Source organism: Dothidotthia symphoricarpi (genome assembly GCF_010015815.1).
Source record: "Dothidotthia symphoricarpi CBS 119687 unplaced genomic scaffold P153scaffold_9, whole genome shotgun sequence".
Classification (NCBI taxonomy): domain Eukaryota; kingdom Fungi; phylum Ascomycota; class Dothideomycetes; order Pleosporales; family Dothidotthiaceae; genus Dothidotthia; species Dothidotthia symphoricarpi.
Window position 1 is genome coordinate 727,271 of NW_022985016.1, and position 17,952 is coordinate 745,222.

The 17,952-nt window shown below is 52.1% G+C and overlaps 6 protein-coding genes across 6 annotated transcripts; 5 read left to right on the top strand and 1 right to left on the bottom strand.

Moving 5' to 3' along the window:
- Positions 1-318: 318 nt before the first annotated feature.
- On the bottom strand, positions 319-3,787 carry P153DRAFT_339265 (uncharacterized protein). Its single transcript, XM_033665818.1, has 4 exons — positions 2,852-3,787; positions 2,294-2,803; positions 760-2,181; positions 319-710 (listed from the first exon to the last, which is right to left on the bottom strand). The coding sequence occupies exons 1-4, from the start codon at positions 3,407-3,409 to the stop codon at positions 585-587; spliced, it is 2,616 nt and encodes an 871-aa protein (XP_033524323.1). The 5' UTR covers positions 3,410-3,787; the 3' UTR covers positions 319-584.
- A 763-nt stretch (positions 3,788-4,550) lies between these two features.
- P153DRAFT_366431 (histone deposition protein Asf1) lies at positions 4,551-5,885 on the top strand. The gene is made up of 4 exons (XM_033668055.1): positions 4,551-4,871; positions 4,922-4,961; positions 5,010-5,318; positions 5,366-5,885. The coding sequence occupies exons 1-4, from the start codon at positions 4,763-4,765 to the stop codon at positions 5,739-5,741; spliced, it is 834 nt and encodes a 277-aa protein (XP_033524324.1). The 5' UTR covers positions 4,551-4,762; the 3' UTR covers positions 5,742-5,885.
- Positions 5,886-6,862: 977 nt separating this feature from the next.
- On the top strand, positions 6,863-9,675 carry P153DRAFT_385171 (HCP-like protein; the record flags this gene model as incomplete). The annotated part of the gene is made up of 3 exons (XM_033670404.1): positions 6,863-6,975; positions 7,040-9,614; positions 9,664-9,675. The coding sequence occupies 3 exons, from the start codon at positions 6,863-6,865 to the stop codon at positions 9,673-9,675; spliced, it is 2,700 nt and encodes an 899-aa protein (XP_033524325.1).
- Positions 9,676-10,507: 832 nt separating this feature from the next.
- P153DRAFT_290138 (P-loop containing nucleoside triphosphate hydrolase protein) lies at positions 10,508-14,027 on the top strand (the record flags this gene model as incomplete). The annotated part of the gene is made up of 9 exons (XM_033663696.1): positions 10,508-10,927; positions 11,063-12,096; positions 12,150-12,243; positions 12,304-12,572; positions 12,621-13,000; positions 13,064-13,383; positions 13,436-13,594; positions 13,644-13,786; positions 13,835-14,027. Coding segments are annotated over 9 exons (3,012 nt in total), but the record flags the coding sequence as incomplete, so codon positions are not given.
- A 371-nt stretch (positions 14,028-14,398) lies between these two features.
- Positions 14,399-17,848, top strand: P153DRAFT_315383 (F-box domain-containing protein). The gene is made up of 3 exons (XM_033664948.1): positions 14,399-14,887; positions 14,943-16,877; positions 16,957-17,848. Exons 1-3 carry the CDS (start codon positions 14,594-14,596, stop codon positions 17,458-17,460), a joined length of 2,733 nt encoding a protein of 910 aa, XP_033524327.1. The 5' UTR covers positions 14,399-14,593; the 3' UTR covers positions 17,461-17,848.
- P153DRAFT_227572 (uncharacterized protein) lies at positions 17,553-17,864 on the top strand. The gene has a single exon (XM_033662668.1). It carries the CDS (start codon positions 17,644-17,646, stop codon positions 17,821-17,823), a length of 180 nt encoding a protein of 59 aa, XP_033524328.1. The 5' UTR covers positions 17,553-17,643; the 3' UTR covers positions 17,824-17,864.
- The last annotated feature ends 88 nt before the right edge of the window (positions 17,865-17,952 follow it).

Here is a 17,952-nt window from a genome sequence, read left to right on the forward strand (position 1 = left end):
GGGGTCTGCTGATCGTTACCAGGCTTCCCCGCACCTTTGAAACCAAGTTTTTCTCCTAGCCCCTCCAATCGCTTACGTCGAACTATCATGGCAACCGTGGGCACAAACTCTCGAAATGGTATATAGGCTATCATCTTCGATCAGATCTCAGCGTGTCTCAAGATACAGTCTTCCCAGTTTTATCACATACCATCAATACAGTTGTAGCATCATCAAGAAAAGGCACATGACCGTAATCTCCGAACCGCCGAAAAGATGAGTATTATCCATGTGAAAAAAGGTATCTTAAACGATGTAGAGACATTGAAATACAGTATGCTGAATAGATTGAATAAATCTTTGACTTGGCTATTGTAATGTGCATTCGCTCGTTCAACAGACTCGTTTGACTGGCCAGATAAGTCATTGAAGAAGCGCACACCTCGCTCGTATGCTTCACAACCAGATCCAGCCATCCGAACACATTCTCAACGCCTCGAAAGACGTCTACCATAAGCAGAATATGTACGGCCTTCTCTTCCAGATCACACTGATCCGTTCTAGCTCCCAACTATCAAAACCATGCTTGATCGCCAAAAGCCAGTCTATGACAGCCGCTCCTGCACCGACCATTGAAGATCATTGTGCGAGAAGGGAGGGAATGAGTACGGTGGAATCAGCATATTTCCCGCACCCATTTCGGCCGTGCCAAAAAGCTGCTCGACTTCATTCTGTCGAAGACGTCAGTCAAGACAAACATATTGCACAAGTTGTACTCACTAGGTCAATGTCGTTGAGGGCATCTACAGGGCCAGCTCCAGGCATGGCTGTTCCGGGACTGTTGGTGTTTCCTCCTTGGTACGGACTTGAGTTGGGGTTTGGCATCAGATTCGCCGCGGACGTTGTAGGTGCATAACCGCCAAATTCTGGACCAGACGTGGGTGGTTGGAAGTTTGTTGTTGATGTTGGCATATCGAAGGTGCCCCACTCCACTACAGGCATCGCTCCTGGAAAGGCAAGTGTCTGGCCTGGTGGCTGCTGATGTTGGCGTTGCGGATGTTGCTGATACTGATAGTACTGCTGATTATGTGACTGCTGCTGTGGCGACATCTGTTGCTCAGACGAACTTTCATTCGCACTTGTTCTAGTATTGTCACTACCGCTCCCTGAAGACTGCAGATTCTCACTACGTCTCCTGTCCTCCCTTCCCTCTCTCTGCCTGGCTTGCCAGCCTGGAGTGTGTTTCCTTGGTCCTGGTAGCGGCATGGCAATCGGGGCTCTCCATCTCTTCATGCTTGCGTAGATTTGAGTTTTCCCTACCATGTCTTCCATGATCATCCTGATTTTATCGTTACTCGACATACCGCTCGGAATGTCGAACGCAAAGTCCAAGACCTTCCAGATGCGCTGTTCCATACCCGGCTCGCGCTTCCCAGCATACCACTCATTTGTTATGAGAATTGCGACTTGAAACTGATGCAAGGCGCCGACATACCAAGACCAAGTCGCCAAAGCAGGTTGCTCGATGGCCATACTGTGTTCGAGGATCATTACTGCCGCACTCAGCATGACCTGACGTAAGCGATCAGGCATTTTGTGTCGATCGCTGCTCGTATACTTCTGTAGAATGTTTATGTATAGTCTGTTTGAGGCAATACCGTACATTTCAGATGCGAGAGCGTGCAGCGGTACGGACTTGCTAAGCATTGGGAGATAGGTCTTCTCCATCGAGGCTCTGAATTGCTGGATTCGTGAGAGGAGTGAAGTGATGGTAACCTTGCGATCACCACGAACTTTTATCTTCTCTAATTTCGGTCGTTGATTCCATAGAAATCTATGCATCTCGTAGCACTCAAATCGCATACGACTGATGGTCATGTCGGTAAAGTACGGCCTATCCTCCTGGACGTTGACCTCTTCATCTCCACTCTCTGCGCGATCGAGATCAATGTCGTCAATGTTCAATGGAAATTGTGTGTCGTAGTCGTCGGGCCGAATTTGCGGACGTGGTCCTGTAGCCTCACATGTCCGAATGTCAAGGAAACAAATCTGGAACCAGATGAGGCGGCGGACTTGGATCTCAATGGGCGAGGTGCTGTATGTAGTAGGATCGCGGTGAAGACCCATGCATTCAGCCAAGCGAATGCAGGTTCCGGTCAAGGCTGAGTGTGCACGAGAAACCTCGATACGGCAGAGAGGAATCTGTATGACACAACATAAGCATATGGGACGCCAATTTGTATTGAGACGGACGAATTGATCGATATCTGTGTGGGTATCACAAAATCAACGTCGGAGGAGTATTGGAACTTACTAGATACATTACAAACGCTTGGAGCGTCTCCAGCTTTGTAGTGCGCAATAAGTTAGCCCTGCCGAGTGCTGCTTCAGTCCCTTCTCTGAAATTGTCCACCAGGTTTTGCTTGTTGACACCAAACTCGGTCAGTACTTTACCTTCTGACATGGAAATGATTGCACTGAGTAAAGCCGCGAAGACAACGGCCTGGAATGAGGTGCGAGGCTCAACACCTGCAGTGATGTTCATCCAGAAACGGTCGTATTGCCTTTCAAATGAGGGACGATGAACGGTCCGGGCAATAACATGCACGGCTTCCCAGTAGTGTGCAATAAGCTTGTCGGCCAAAGCTTTTGACGGCAGGTAATTCATCAATGATTTGCGCTCAATGCCTGGAGCAAAAAAGAATCCCGACGAGGGAGCAACATAGTCTCGACTTGGGGCTACCCAGCTCATGGGGGACTGCTTCAAACCCGAGTTTGGCCGAGGATTTTCGTACTGGGGAATTTCCTTGAGTATCTGGGCAAGCTTATGAAATGTCAGAACTCTGTTGAACACCAACAAGACTAGTCTTACCTCTTCAGAAAGCCTAGGACGAACAAGGCCGCCAATCCTGTCTGTTATTCGAATTCTACCCATTGCAATCCCGATGTCGACTACATCATCGTTACCTTCCTCATCGTCTTCATAGTATGCAGCGTCTTCAGTGGCAAAATGCGACAAGTCCGGGTCTTTTGTATCCTCGTTGTCCTCTTCGTCGCTGTCTGGAAGGCTAACAGGCCTGGCGGCCCCAAATTCGTTTCCGGGTCTGAGTCGGCTTCCTCGCACTACATCGTCTTCCAGACTTCGCTCCAGAATTCCCATCTTCTCTTTGACTTCTGCAAGTTTCGCTTGGGCTTCCGGGTCGAGGCCTGGAGCGATGAACAGGCAGGAACGACAGGCCTTGGTACAATTGCAACATGGCTGAATTTTGTCGCACTTGAGTTTGCGACGTCGACACTCAAGGCAAGATGTGATCAGACGATTTCGGCGACGGGTGCGTGGTTGTGAGTTGGGTGATGCCTTTTCCGTAACTGGTGGAGAGGAATGCGTGGTTCCGTGGACAAAATTTGCATGATACCCGGGATCAGACATTGCTAAGTGGATGACTTGTTGCAGGTTGGTGTATGCAAGGTCTGCGTGTCACAGCCGCCTTACGGACGTATGGGTTCCGGTGAGAAGGGCTAGTGATGCGTAAGGTTTCAAACTCCGGATTAAAAATATCGACCATTCGTGTATATCTTTGTATTTACTCCAATACCCCTTATGCCGCTTGTACCAATCGAAACTCTGGGCGAGTTGTGATGAATTCACGTGGCTGAAGCATTCCAATACGAAGATCCTGGATAACGTAGGCCAAGCCACGCGATTATTTCCTCCCGGTTGTAACTTGTATCTGCAGTTCTCTTCTTTCGCGAGTCCTTCTTTCGTGGTCGTTTTTCAATGTGGATGGGTAACGTTGATAACCCCGCGCGAAGCACTTCAGATAACGAAATGTGCATCGTGAGCCTAAAGCCGTGGAGGGATAGTGAGGCTGAGTGTGAGTAAGCAACTGGCGCCAAGATGTATATTGGTATCCTTTTGGCTATCGACACTCTGTGCTGATGGTTGTAGTTTATTTCTCGTTCTTTGTCTATGCTGCGGCACCAAGGCCCAATAAATGATCCGACAAAGCGCTTGCTATTGAGATGTCACTCCTGAGCCCTGCTCTATCAACATTTTATTCCAAAACTCGTCTAAAGTAGCGTTGGCCCAAAGTAATGAAGCTGCTGTTGTAACAAGCTACCAATGCACAGTGTCCAAGGCAGTTCGTATCGTTACAGATAAGGTTACTTCTCGCATAACACGAGTATGACTACATCAAAAACGAAGAGTTTAGAAAACTTCATGGATATCGTTACACGTGTCCCCCATAGACTACCTGAATCGTCCTAAAGCGGCGAGCGTATGATTTTGTAGACCCTGGGCGATTGAGTTTATGTCATCATCGTAGTAGCGAACTTTGGAGCAGTCTACGAGGGTTACACTTTGGAGGGTATTCTAGACGAGAACAAAGGTATTGAGGTGTGAAAACGTTGTGTGTTATAAGATGGCTGTAATGGAAGCTTCCTCGGAGGCCCTTTGCGTGCCTGTTTGATCGTTGAGCGGGATACGTCCTTCACCGCTTATATAGGAGAAGGGGGAGAACGACGCGATTGGGCGGGACCGCGATGAAAAGACGCCAGCGCGTGAATGACGCGCGCGAATCGCGATGAGGGCCCATCTAGTCTACTAACTGTTGCTGCAGCCCAGCACGGTCCCTCCTGCTTTCTGCGGTCAAAAACAAACAGGCCATTTCTGCTGTTTTCTTACCGACACTTGTCCACCTCGACAGTTCTACCGTCATATCATCGACCGGTTATCACAGTTACCCCTCATCATCAATTGTACATCCCGCCACGTCTCAAGATGTCTGTCGTCTCCCTCCTCGGTGTCGAGGTCAAGAACAACCCCGCACCCTTCGACGCGCCTTATGAGTTCGAGATCACCTTCGAGTGCCTAGAGCAGCTGCAGAAGGGTGAGTAAACGTGCTGGTTCCTTAAAAAGAGATACTAAAACAAGTCACAGACGTCGAATGGAAGTTGACCTATGTCGGCTCTGCCACATCGTAAGTGTCCTTCTACAACGAACCACAGTCTGAACTGACACGTTGCAGTAACGAATATGACCAAGAGCTTGACACTGTGCTCGTCGGACCTGTTCCCATGGGCGTCAACAAGTTCAGCTTCCGTGCCGACCCCCCAGACCTATCGCGCATCCCCAACAGCGAGATTATCGGTGTGACAGTCATCTTATTGAGCTGCAGCTACCAGGACCGGGAGTTCGTACGCGTAGGCTACTACGTCAACAACGAATACACAGAAGAGGCACTTGCAAGTGAGCCACCTGCCAAGCCTGTTATCGAGAAGGTGCAAAGGACAATCTTGGCTGAGAAGCCGCGTGTGACGCGCTTCGCAATCAAGTGGTATGTACCCGCAGCGCATAGCTATCGTGCAGAGCTGACTATGGTAGGGATTCTGAGGAGTCTGCTCCTGCCGAGTTCCCTCCTGAGCAACCCGAGGCCGACCTTGTTGCCGACGGCGACCAGTATGGTATCGAAGAAGAGGAGGAAGAGGAAGAGGAGGAAGGAGAGGGTGCCGCCGTTGAAGGCGAGGATGCTGCAATGGCTGGTGCCGATGATACCGCAGGCCCTGCAAACGACGAAGACGCCGAATCTGAAGCTGGCAGTGAGGAGATCGATATCGAGGAGTCTGAGGACGACGACGACGAGGAAGAGGGCGAAGAAGGGGGTGACGATGATATGGAGATGGATGAGGGGGGCGGCGAGAAGCAAGCTCAGCAGCCGGCTGCCCAGCAGCAACAGGGCACAGATGTCATGGTTCATTGATGATTAGAAATGGCACACAGTGGGGTCTTGGACAACTTGTGGATACGCTGGTTGTTGGATTCCTGAAATGGTTTACGAGCGCATGCTTTCTAGATGAAGAACGAAATTTCTGACCATCTTGGTGTCCCGTTAAATGAGTTTCCTCGCTGGGCAGGGTGAGCTTGCTAATACCCCTGGATATTTCTCAGGAACCCACCTCATGTCTTACATATATCATTGCACACGCAGAGTAACCAGTCTTTCGAATATCGAGTAGATCACAAGCTTGATCTTGAGTCGAGGGCAGAAAATGTCGCCCAACATTGGAAGCAAACATGTAGATGAAGCCAACGGCTGTGGCCGAGCTAGCTGAGCTCCATGATACATCACAACAAAGCTCTCATCTCTGGGCACTGCATGCCCGCGGCCCAGCCTTGGGGCAGAAGTTATACCTATGCATGCTACTAAATACAGAAACACAATGCGACGTCAGCCGACTCAGCCTCAAATTGTTGAATGGCGCAGCAACACTCGCAGCCGATACCCTACGCACTCGAGCAGGTGAAACATTTATAGCAGACATGTGCTCTGAGCGCGCTGTAAGACGCACAATTATGGTCGTGACACTCTCCTGCTGATGAATTTCCGCGTGCCAGGTCGAGAAGTTTAGTTGGGCACCCACGTCAAAGACCTCCATCCGCCACGACCTGATGCCTTAGACACTCTATTACTCCAGCCTCTGTTTCACTGCCAAACGACCGACGCCTATCATCGTTTCCTGCCCGCTGCCCTGGCTACCCCCGCCCATACCCCGATCGCGTGCCGCCCCACTTGGTCGTTCTGCCATAGAACGCGATCTTTTGCAACATTCTCGCAGCACGCAGCAGTATTTTCCTCGAGTTTTGTGCAGGTGCCACATACGACGCCTCGCGAAAGAGTTGCGGAGTGCGATCTACCCCGATCTGCCTACCCCACCATTACAGTAAGTGCTCCGCGCGCGCGCGTCATAAGGTCACTACCGACCTCGATGCCTCCTCACACCAGCGCTGCGCAAGGCTGAGGTCTTTGCAAAACGGCGTGTCTTTGAACGAGGGCTGACATTTGCTACCCCAGCTCTGACGATATTATAACCCATTTCGACCATGAGTTACCAACAAAACAATCCCCATCTAGGGGCGACGTTTTACCCAGGGGGTTTCGATGATTACTACATGCCTGGTCCGGCGCCTGAACTCATTTCGCCAGCGCCTCAGCGGTTCGTCTACCCCTATAGTCTGTGCTGCGTAATTGCGCCTGCTGACGTAGCCATGTTGCGGTAGGATAATGCCCGAAGTGCCCGAGAACATGCAAGAAAACCTCGCACACCTGGAATTAGAGGCAAACGGCCCACGAGTACACACACCAATGTCGGCAGCACAGGGCTACAACCAGCCTCCGCAGCGTTTACCGCCGCCGCAGCCAAACTACCAAAGCGAACAGAATGGGGTAGATTGGCCCTCGCGAAACGCCAGCATCTCCTCTGCGTTTCGGCAACCACCAAATGTGCAGCCCCAACCTGTTCAGCAGCAGCAGATGTCCCATGACTACAACCAGTTCGCGCAACACCACGATTCGCCCAACTTCTCACCCTTCCCTCAGCTCTCGAATAGGCCACCGAACGTGCCTTCATCCGATGATGAGAAAGAAGCCGTTTTGGAGAACGCACGGATGCCAGTGCTCACGTCAAATGACCCCGAGATGCAGTTGGCATGGGCTCAGGATGCGCTGGCATACGTCGATGCGGCACAACTACACGAGCAGCGTATATCTGAGCTACAAGGAGCGAGGCCAGTGACACCGCAGGTTGAGCACCAGTTGCGTGTAGATGCTCTGAATGTGGTTGGTTTCCTGGCAGAGCAATCTCATCCTAAGGCGATGTTTATGAAGGGCATGTGGCTTGAGTTTGGCAAATTTGGCATGCGAGCAGACAAAAAGGAGGCTTTTCGGTGCTACAACCGCGCAACGGCGAAAGGTTATGCACGAGCGGAGTACCGTATGGGCATGCAGTACGAGCAGTCAAACGACCCCATTCGTGCGCTACAACATTACAAGGCTGGTGCTGAGCATGGCGACTCGGCTTCGAATTATCGGCTGGGGATGATGACTCTGCTTGGACAGCATGGACAGCCTCAAGATTTTGCAAGAGGCGTCCACCTGATACGACAGGCTGCATCCACTGCGGATGAAAACGCTCCTCAAGGTGCTTACGTTCTAGGTATGCTTCAGGCGCGAGAATTGCCTCAAATCAGCGTCCCGGATCTCTACCTTCCGTACGACGAGAAAGCTGCAAGGCTGAACATTGAGAAGGCTGCTTATTTGGGTTTCGCGAAGGCTCAACTGAAGATGGGGTCCGCCTACGAACTCTGTAGTTTGGGATGCGAATTCAGTCCTTCACTGTCGTTACACTACAATGCGCTTGCCTCTCGTCAAGGCGAACCAGAAGCTGACATGGCCATTAGCAAATGGTTTCTCTGCGGCCACGAGGGAGAGTTCTCGAAGAACGAAGAATTAGCATATCAATACGCACAGCGCGCTGCAGCAGCTGGACTTGCCACCGCGGAGTTTGCCATGGGTTACTTCAACGAGATTGGTATGCATGTTCTGTCCAATGTTGACAAGGCTTTAGAATGGTATGAGAAGGCCGAGAAAGATGGAAACAAGGATGCATCTGCACGGATAGAGAGTATCTCGAAATCTCGTACATTGTCAAAGAAGGACCATGAAAATGTCGCAATCAGCAGGATCAAATCCCAGCACGGCTCGATGCGTGGGCAACGCCCGGCGAGACTTCACAAAGCGGCGCCCTCCCTGGCGTCTATCAATGATAATAGCCCATCCGAATACGGGTCAGATGCGTCGCCCGTTACTCCTGCGACTAGTCGATTGCCGAACCGGGGCGACAGTACAACTCCCTACCCTATGTCTGATCAACCACCAGTGATCGCTTCACCTCCCTACGAACGTCCCGCCACTGCAGCACCGTACCCTATGGACAATGGACCACCACGCTTGGGTCCACAAAGACCCATCATGGCTGGCGGATTTGCGCCAGAGTTACGAGCTGCGAGCACTCGACCTGCTCCGTCCTCGGCATTCAACATCAACCCTAACATATATCCCGCAAATGATGGTTACGGGCGCAATGGATTGTCTCGGCCAGGGCCTGGGATCGATATGGCTCCACTTCCTATACGGTCACACACTAGTGTCGACATCATGGGTCCAGGCGGTGGCGGACGTATTCCACCCGGTGGACGTGGTGCACCTCTTCCGCCAGGAGGACCAGGAAGTTACAGACAACCTGGGGGACCGAGTGCCCAACGCCCAGAGCTTAACCGTCCCCAGACACAACCTGCAGACATTGGATTTAGCGCACCAGACGCGGGAAGGAATCGATTGCAGAAGCCAGGACAACCACTTAAGAAACAACCCACGGTACCTGACATCGGCTATGTTGCGCCTCTTGACTCACGCCAGCAACACACACGACCCTCAACAGCGCAACCCGGCCAGGAGAGCAGGATGTCGTCGCGGCCAGAAAGGCCTCCAACTGCCCCACCGAACCAAGGTCCCCGCCCCTCATCGCGGCCAAATTCATCTGGACGTCCAGGGGCGCAAGACCCAATGCCCAAGCCACAGAGGGTACCCACGATACCGCAGGACCCTATTCCTAAGCCGAACCGTGTACCTACCCTGCAGCAACAATCCCCCAAGCCAGCTCCATTGCCGGCAAGTAAACCTGCAGTTGCAGCACCACCTCCGCAACCTGCGACCCCAGTCGCCTCAGCGTCAGGCAAGGGGCCCAAGACCTTTGACGAGATGGGCATTGGTGCGGCGCCCAAGAAGGACGATTGTGTAAGTTCGATCCTGGCTTCTTTAGCGAGAGTGTGCTAACAATCCGTAGATCGTTATGTAGTTGCGAGTGGTATGCTTGGTCTGGAAGTTTCAGGCGGTAGTTTACACACCTGGGTTGGATTTTTGTAGTGACTTTGCGTGATCAGAAAGCTTTAACTTATCGTGCATATCTTGTATACCCATTTTTAGAGACAACCTGAGTTTTTGGCATTTGTGTACGATAGGAACAGTTGGTTTATCGTTTGTATGCCTATGACGCCTAGTGTTCGAGATGCGACCTCGCCTACGCGTGAACATGTGATACCGTGAACACATACAGACGTACTGCATATCAACGAGCGTCACTCAAACCTGAGGTATCCATCCGGACTCTGAGTACTTAGTGAGCTCTTCCTGTCTCACTTCTCTGGAAATAACACACACGAAATGATCGCTTGGCGAGGGGTGAATCTAAAGTGTTTGCTCGAACAGTATTAGTGCGACCCACTACTTTTCTTAGCGGGGATCTACGCGTCTGGAAGTGCTCCACCAACGACGCTCCACCATCCAACGCCGCCATCAATCCCGAGCCACATCAGCAAGTTCGCCGCTCACGACTGCCAACCATGGCGGCAGTCATGTCTGCAAAGCGCTCTCGTGCTTTGACGAACGGCATAGACTCACAGAGCAGTAGAGGTCACGGCAGTCGCGTAGGTAGCCTCCGTCATCGCATATCGAAGAAATATCGCTAATGATCTTAGGGCAAACGACAACGCCAGTCGTCACCGGATATTAGCGAGCAGTTGCCGAACGAAGAGCAGTCCACCTTACCGAACGACGACGACGACGACGACGACGACGACGACGCTTCCGAAGACGAACGTGAGGAGGCTCAAGAGCAGAACCAGTATGCATGGGCGACACAGCAGGTGCAGAGGGACTTCCAGGCGACTGCAAATAAGCAAAATGTGCCGACAGAATCTGGTATCATAGAGGAGATCATCTGCGTCAACTTCATGTGCCACGAGCATTTGAAGGTTTCCTTGGGTCCTCTCATCAACTTCATCGTTGGCAACAATGGTAGCGGCAAGAGTGCGGTTCTTACGGCTCTTACTATATGCCTCGGTGGAAAGGCCACAGCGACCAACCGGGCACAGAATCTCAAGAGCCTGATCAAAGAGGGCAAAGACCACTGCACTGTATCAGTTCGCATCAAGAACCAGGGCGCACTCGCATATAAGTCTGGAGACTACGGTAGCTCGATTGTCGTCGAACGACACTTCAATCGGTCCGGCACTTCTGGTTTCAAGCTCAAGGACCAGAATGGCAAAATCGTGTCGACTAAGAAGGCTGAGCTCGAAGATATCCTGGACGCATTCTCCATGCAGATCGACAATCCCATGAACGTGCTGACTCAGGATATGGCACGGCAGTTCTTGAACCATTCTGGTCCTAAAGACAAGTACAAGTTCTTCCTCCAAGGCACCCAGCTCGAAACACTGAATCGGGACTATCAACAGATTGAGCAATCGTTGGAATCAATGAACACCAAGGCCGAGTTCAAAGAATCTGGGCTTGATGTACTCAGAAAGAAGATGGAGATCCTTACATCAAAAGCGCGCCGGGCAGAGAATCTGGAGAAAATGAGAGCTGCCGAAACCGAGCTGGCGCATCAGGCAGCTTGGGCCGGAGTTGAGCAGTTGGAAAAAGAAGAGGCAGAGATGCGACGTGAAGTTCAGCGACTCGATGCACTAATCGAGCAGAGGACTGCAGCCGTGGAAGCGGCGTCTGTTAGTTATGAACGTGCTGACTCAGCTTTCCAAGTGGCCCAGGAAGAGGTGACGGAACTGACAACTGGAATGGAACCAGCGCAACAGCAGGTAAAGGATGCCGCTGATCAATTCAACGATGTAAAGAAGAAACTTTTGGGACTAATGGCCGACGAGCGAAAAAGTGGTGGAGATGTTAAGTTAAAACAAGACGAGGTCGCTCGTTATGAAGCGGACATTGAACAGCTTCGACAACGTCAGGCGCAAGCTGACAATGGTCGAATGGAGGAGAAGGTCCGAGAAGTTGAGGAAGCCAAGACAGAGCGCGAACGAGCAGAGACAGCTTACAGCAAACACAACGAGGGCTTTGCGGAGTTGCAAGAGCAGCTCAAGACAGTTCAGAATGAGAAGATACCAATCGACAAGAACGTAGAGAGAGCCCGCGGCGACGAACGACGCATCAGGAACAATATCAATACTCTTCAACAGGGCGAGGGCAACTGGCTAAATGCATACCCAAACTCCAGAGATCTTCAAAAATTGCTGCATGCTATTGATGGCGACGGAAGATTCCGTGAAAAGCCAGTTGGCCCCATGGGTCGTCACGTCAAGCTGTTGCTACCGCAATGGGGTCACATTCTGGAGAAGCAGTTCGGCGGGATTCTTAACGGATTCGTCGTGACTAGTAGGTCGGATCAGGCCATCCTGTCCGGGTTGATGCGAAAATGTGGTTGGTATGTAAATGGTGTAGAAGACTCTTGAAATCGAGCTAACGCATATCCTTCAGGACTGCATCAATACTCATTGGGAATAACAATCGCATTGATACAACACAGCATGAGCCTCACTCTTCGCTTCAGACATGGTTGAAGGCGCTCAGGGTAAGTACACTGTCTACCCGATTTGGCGTTTGAAGAACCTATCATTGATTCACATCTCAGATCGAGAACCATCTTGTTCGAAACCAGTTCATCATCAACCAGGGCATCGAACAAACGGTACTCATTGAAGATCAGACGGAGGGCACGAAGTTCATGCACGACCGTGGACCATTGACTGACAAAGTTAAAATGTGCTTCACCTTTGCAGACGGCGATAAGAGGAAGGGTCGAGTCATAAACTATACTTCCAATGGCGGTATCAACGATAGTCCAATCGCCGAATTTCGGGGACTTATGCGTATGCAAGTGGACAAGGAAGCACAGATTAGGTATATCTATCCCCCGTCCTAAGAAGATGCTTAGCTGACCTTGTTTAGGGAGGAACAAGCGCGCCACAACGAAGCGCAGCGCGAAGTGCGTGAGCTCGAGGATTTAGCCCGGAAGCTTCAAGAGAAAATTCACGTTTGCAAGACCCAAGAGCAGAATCATCAGAGGTTGAAGAAACAGCTTGACCTCAAACGCCAGCGCGCTCATGATGCTGTAGAACGACTCGAGATAGAACTAAGCAATGCAACGCCAGACGATGCAGCCATCGACGTACTCCAGGAGCAACGGGAAGTCGCTAAGGAGGAACTGGAACGTGCGGAGGGTGTGTTCGAGGATGTGGTGTTACAACGTGTCAAGCTGAACGACGAGAACCGCATCAACAAAACCAACATGGATGAGGCGCAAAAGGCTCTTGACGAACATGAATATAGTCTCAGAAAGGCGCAGGCCAAAGTCAGAAACTTCCGGGAGCAGCGAGAGCAGGCACTGAAAGACAAGAACAAAGCCATAGACTTGGTGACCGGTGCTCAGGGCAACCAGGCCGAGTGGAAGGAAGCACGTGTGGCGAAGCAGGGCGAAATCGATACAATGATGAAAGGAGCTGCAGAAATCTGTCCGGAGCGAGTAGAAATCCCTGATGGCAAAACTCAGGACCAATTGGTGGAGAAGTGGCAAAAGCTTGTCGCGACCAGAAAGCAAGCGGAGGATGAACTGGGCGGTTCGCAAAGCGAGCTGTTGAGGCAAGCAAACGGAGCAAGGAAAACGCACTATGAAGCCATGCAGGAGCTTGAGCACATCAAGGCTCTGCGAAGCGTAAGTAAAGGATGGTTCGCGAGGTTGCTTCAAGAGACTGACCGTTGTATAGCATCTCATCAACACCGTCATCAACCGCAGAGCTCGATGGAAGCAGTTTCGCTCAGGCATCTCGGTTCGAGCGCGAGTTACTTTCAACTACCTGCTCAGCGAGCGCAAGTTCCGCGGCACGCTCAGCATTGACCATGCCAAACAAGCGCTTGACATTCATGTAAATTACAGTAGTCTGATGTCTCTTTTGAATTTGGCTGACTAGCAAGGTTCAACCGGACATTATGGAGGTCAGTGGCGACGGACGGCAGACCAAGACTCTTTCCGGTGGAGAAAAGTCTTTTTCTACTGTCTGTCTTCTACTCTCGCTCTGGGACGCGATGGGCTCCCCCATCCGCTGCCTTGATGAATTGTAAGTACTCTGCCAGTTATTCTCTTGGCCAGAAACTGACATGCATAGCGATGTCTTCATGGACAGCGTCAACCGAGACCGGAGTATGAACATGATCATCAAGGCTGCAAGGCGCTCTATCGGTCGACAGTTTATTTTCATCACTCCACAGTCTATGAACAATGTCAAGCAAGACTCGGATGTCAAGATTATCCGGATGCGTGACCCTGAGCGGGGACAGTCGGCGCTGAACTTCCAATGAGCAGGCCTAGGTAGATTTTTGGACGGAGTTGTACTTGGGTTTTGAACACAGGGTAGGTGGGGTGTTTGGGTGGCTATCTGTGTGATGATTTGTATATTTATACCCCCTCGATCCGGCGTTGGGCATTTCAAGAGGATGTTGGTAGTCGATTATCAAAGTACGGTCGGTGTTGAGCTAAAGCAAAACAAAGGAAGTGCCAGGTGCGGAGAGAGTGTATTTTTGCTTGTTGTCGTTTGTGCTCGTGCAGGTGCAGAGTAGTGGGGCGTGCAGATGCCAGGCGTTGGAGTGGAAACGAAGGCTGAGGCTTGGTTGATCTGCCCTAGGGTCTTGTCCTGGCTTCCTACCTGACTCGGTCCCGCGACTTGTTGTCACGCACCAAACAACCCGACGACGCCTACGCCCACGCCCACGACCAAGCCCACTCGTTGACTCGCCCATACGCCCACACGCCCACACGCCCAAACGCTCACCTGAGAGGCACCCTGCTGCTGCGCTGTCTTTTGCTTGGCTCGGTTCGCTCGATGAGGGCGCCTGCCTTCGAGCCTCCCTGAGACGTCCCACGCAACATGGCTTCCTCCCCACTCTCCATGCCGGGCACGCCCAGAACACTGTCGCCGACTTTGGACGAGGACCTGGCCCTCTCGCGCTCGCCCTCACCCTCGCCCTCGCACGACGACGCGCACACGGCTGCGACACACGACATGGAGGAGGCTGGGGTCAGGTGGGGGAGCGATCGGCCGGGCGCATCTGAGCCGCGTGCGGGCAGCAGCCAGGAGCCCAAAGGGAAAGAGAAGGCGGGCAAGGGGCCGCTGCGCCTGCTGGACCTGCCCGTGGACGTGCTCAAGGAGATCATACACCAGGTGAGTCCTGTCCACGACGCGGCCCAAGGCAAGCTAACCCGCCGCGTCTCTGCAGCTTCCTCACACAAACGACCTCACGTCGCTCTCTCTCTGCCACTCGGCCCTCCACCGCCTCACCATACCGTGCATATACTCGCGCTTCGACATCGTGTGGCCCGACGAGAGCTCGCACACGGAGCCTCGCTCGGGCGTGGATGCCCTCACCTACGGCCTGGCGACGCTGGTCATGGGAGACGACTGCTTCCCCCACCAGAACCGCCGGAGACACCAGTCAAGCTCGACGGACGCGCCGAGAAGTGCCGCCGCGACGCCGTATCCCATCGCGCCGCGCCGATTCGGCAACTACTACGGCCAGTTTACCAAGAAGTTCTCCCTGGGGAACGGGCCGCAGGCATGGGTGCAGGAGTACATGATCACAAAGGAGGGCGGGAAGATGCTGGGCACTTTGGTGGCGCTTGCCATTGCTCGCATGATCAACCTCGAGACGTTCGTGTGGGACATGCCTACGGGAGTGCTGCGCGACGTCTGGCTTGCCTTGTCGAGCCTGGCTGATCGCAGCGATAACGAGGAGAGCCGTTTGGAGCGCCTCTGGATCCGCTGGCATGACAACACAATCGACGCGCCGGTGCCCCCGCCCGCACCGCCAATGCTACTCAACAACGTAAACGTACCTCCGCCTCCGAACGCGATGCATCCAAGTGGCCTGGGCACAGTACAGGCTCCTGTCGTCGTTTCTCAGTCATTCCCACTGAGCAGTCTCTCAGCATTAGATCGTGTCGAACACCCCACGTTCTCGGCCATACCACCACTCAAGAGTCTGAGCGTCCTGGACATTGACGAATTGCCATATCTCGACGAGATGAGCATTTTGATTGCAAGGTCTCAGAAGAAACTGCGAGAGCTGCGTGTCGGCGTGGCTGCCCATGCTCAGCAACGAGACTGGGTGACCGTTTGGGAAGGGGATGGCCTACAGCAAGTCGACTACAGCACTACCTCGACTATGGCGAGCTCAATACCGGACAAGAGGCTTGGGGGCGTGCTAGGAATTCTAGTCGGTCGCATACATAACATGCGCCACTCCGAAGAGGCACACGCGCATAAGTCTAAACACAATGGAGCTATGGATCGAGCAACGGACACGACACCCCTTAAAACAGCAACACCAAATCCTCTACCTTCTATAGCTGCGCTTTCGATGCAAGATCGGGACACGGAACAGGACGTCGATCATTTTGGAAACCCGATGGAAGAAACCACTGTACCTGAAGGAGTCAGCCTGTTCAACGACCAAGTCACGCCACCTGCAAATGATTCGGCCAAGACACCTCCAAGGCTACGTGCCGCGTCTACACCTCATGGCGGTCCTTCTGGCGCTCATGAGGACGCTCAGGAACGCACAGAGCCATTGTTGACCGGCAAGCTGAGACTCGAAGTCCTGGAGCTTGAACGTGTACAGCTCTCAGTCCCTGTGCTACGCAGAGCATTCGACTGGTCCATACTATCGACGTTGACTTTGTTGCATTGCAGCAATCATGAACAGCTCTGGAAGGTGCTTCGACGAACGTATACCCCTCATTCAGCGTACTCCGGCACGTCTTCATCAAAAGCATACAAAGCGTCGTATACCCTCCGATCAGAGTATCAATTAAATTTGAAGCGAATACACACTAACACTGTTTCACCTTCTCTGATTTCTTTCCTGAAGGAGACACTCGCGCCCAACAGCCTGGAGGTGCTTTTCCTCCAGGAAGGTCGGTCATATTCGTCTACGGTGACAGTAGATGCGATATACAGAGGACCAATGCGGAGACATCGCGCAAGTCTAAGAAAACTCATGATAGACAGTAGTGAGAAGGGGCCAGATGGGCATACGACTAACAGTTCGCGGTGGAGACGATGGATGATGAATCGCGAGATTTTGACATTCATTACAAGTGGACGGATGAGTGCCTTGCGAGAACTTGCCGTGTCGATCGACTACAAGGACTGGGTAAGCTACATTCACCCCAATTCTTGTCCCACACTGTATTCATGAACTTGAATATACAAAGTACTAACCATCACAACAGCACCACTTCCTTCAACGTCTTCCTCTAATTCCGCATATCCGGTCCCTCTACATACCCTTTATCGCCGATCACGCCCACGGCAACAACATCGACCCCCGCGAGCTCGCCTACCAAATCCTAGACATTGTGCACCTACGGCCTGAAATCGAGCTTTGCTATATGGGTCTGTCGACAAAATGCTTTGAGATTCTCGAAAACAGACCCTCCAACTACGATCTCCGCCCAGAAGGCCCAGTCGAAGGCACAGCGTCTACATATGATGCACAGATTACGATTCTATCTGATGATGAGAGTGAAGCTACAGAGGACGAGGACGAGGATGATATGGACGACTCTGGAGGGCAGGGGGATGAAACAGAGAGCGAAGAGGAGGATGGAGATGGTGAGAGCGAGGAAGAGGAATTTGAAGGAGAGGGAGGTCCGAAACTGAGGGTTCGGGAGATTTTGTTTTATGAGGAGAGGGTCGAGGCTTTTCGACGGAGACATGGGGTTTTGAGACCTTGAGGTATGTATGGGTGATGAAGGGGTAGCTCAGTTCTGAGGGGGCTAGGTGTATGTGTTTTTTTCTTATGCATTTTTCGGACATCATGATGGGTTGGGTGGGGTGCTTAAGGCGTTTTGAGGCGATATTCGAAATGCCCTTGGGGTTTGTGCTTTCTTTCCTCTACTTTTGACGGGCTTCGGGCGATGGTTATGGTTATGGCGACTTCGGAGTGTGAGGTCCGGGAGTGTGCAGTGGGATTGGGTTCTGGGGATCCTTATGTAGTTTTAGATCAGGAAAGTCCTGCTCGCTCTGGGCGTGGGTTCCTGCATGCATTGGTTATTGTACCATTATGCATGTTTCTCAAGCTGGTGGCTTTTCCCTGAGACCCAGAGCAATCTAAATCAAACGACTACAACTGTTCGTATTTTCATCCCTTGTATCATTTTCGAATTTATGTGAAGATGAAGGAGTTCCACGTGAATGCGCGTTTGGCATGGCCCAAGCGCAAGAAG

Bases quoted from the DNA above. Each gene is read 5' to 3' on its own strand.
- P153DRAFT_339265 (XM_033665818.1), bottom strand. From the start codon at position 3,409: ATGTCTGATCCCGGGTATCATGCAAATTTTGTCCACGGAACCACGCAT. The intron at 2,804-2,851 runs GTAAGACTAGTC...ACATTTCATAAG, and splicing joins GTCCTAGGCTTTCTGAAGAG to CTTGCCCAGATACTCAAGGA. The intron at 711-759 runs GTGAGTACAACT...CGTCTTCGACAG, and splicing joins CCCTCAACGACATTGACCTA to AATGAAGTCGAGCAGCTTTT.
- P153DRAFT_366431 (XM_033668055.1), top strand. From the start codon at position 4,763: ATGTCTGTCGTCTCCCTCCTCGGTGTCGAGGTCAAGAACAACCCCGCA. The intron at 4,872-4,921 runs GTGAGTAAACGT...AACAAGTCACAG, and splicing joins CCTAGAGCAGCTGCAGAAGG to ACGTCGAATGGAAGTTGACC. The intron at 5,319-5,365 runs GTATGTACCCGC...TGACTATGGTAG, and splicing joins ACGCGCTTCGCAATCAAGTG to GGATTCTGAGGAGTCTGCTC.
- P153DRAFT_315383 (XM_033664948.1), top strand. From the start codon at position 14,594: ATGGCTTCCTCCCCACTCTCCATGCCGGGCACGCCCAGAACACTGTCG. The intron at 14,888-14,942 runs GTGAGTCCTGTC...GCGTCTCTGCAG, and splicing joins TCAAGGAGATCATACACCAG to CTTCCTCACACAAACGACCT. The intron at 16,878-16,956 runs GTAAGCTACATT...CCATCACAACAG, and splicing joins CGATCGACTACAAGGACTGG to CACCACTTCCTTCAACGTCT.
- P153DRAFT_227572 (XM_033662668.1), top strand. From the start codon at position 17,644: ATGGTTATGGTTATGGCGACTTCGGAGTGTGAGGTCCGGGAGTGTGCA.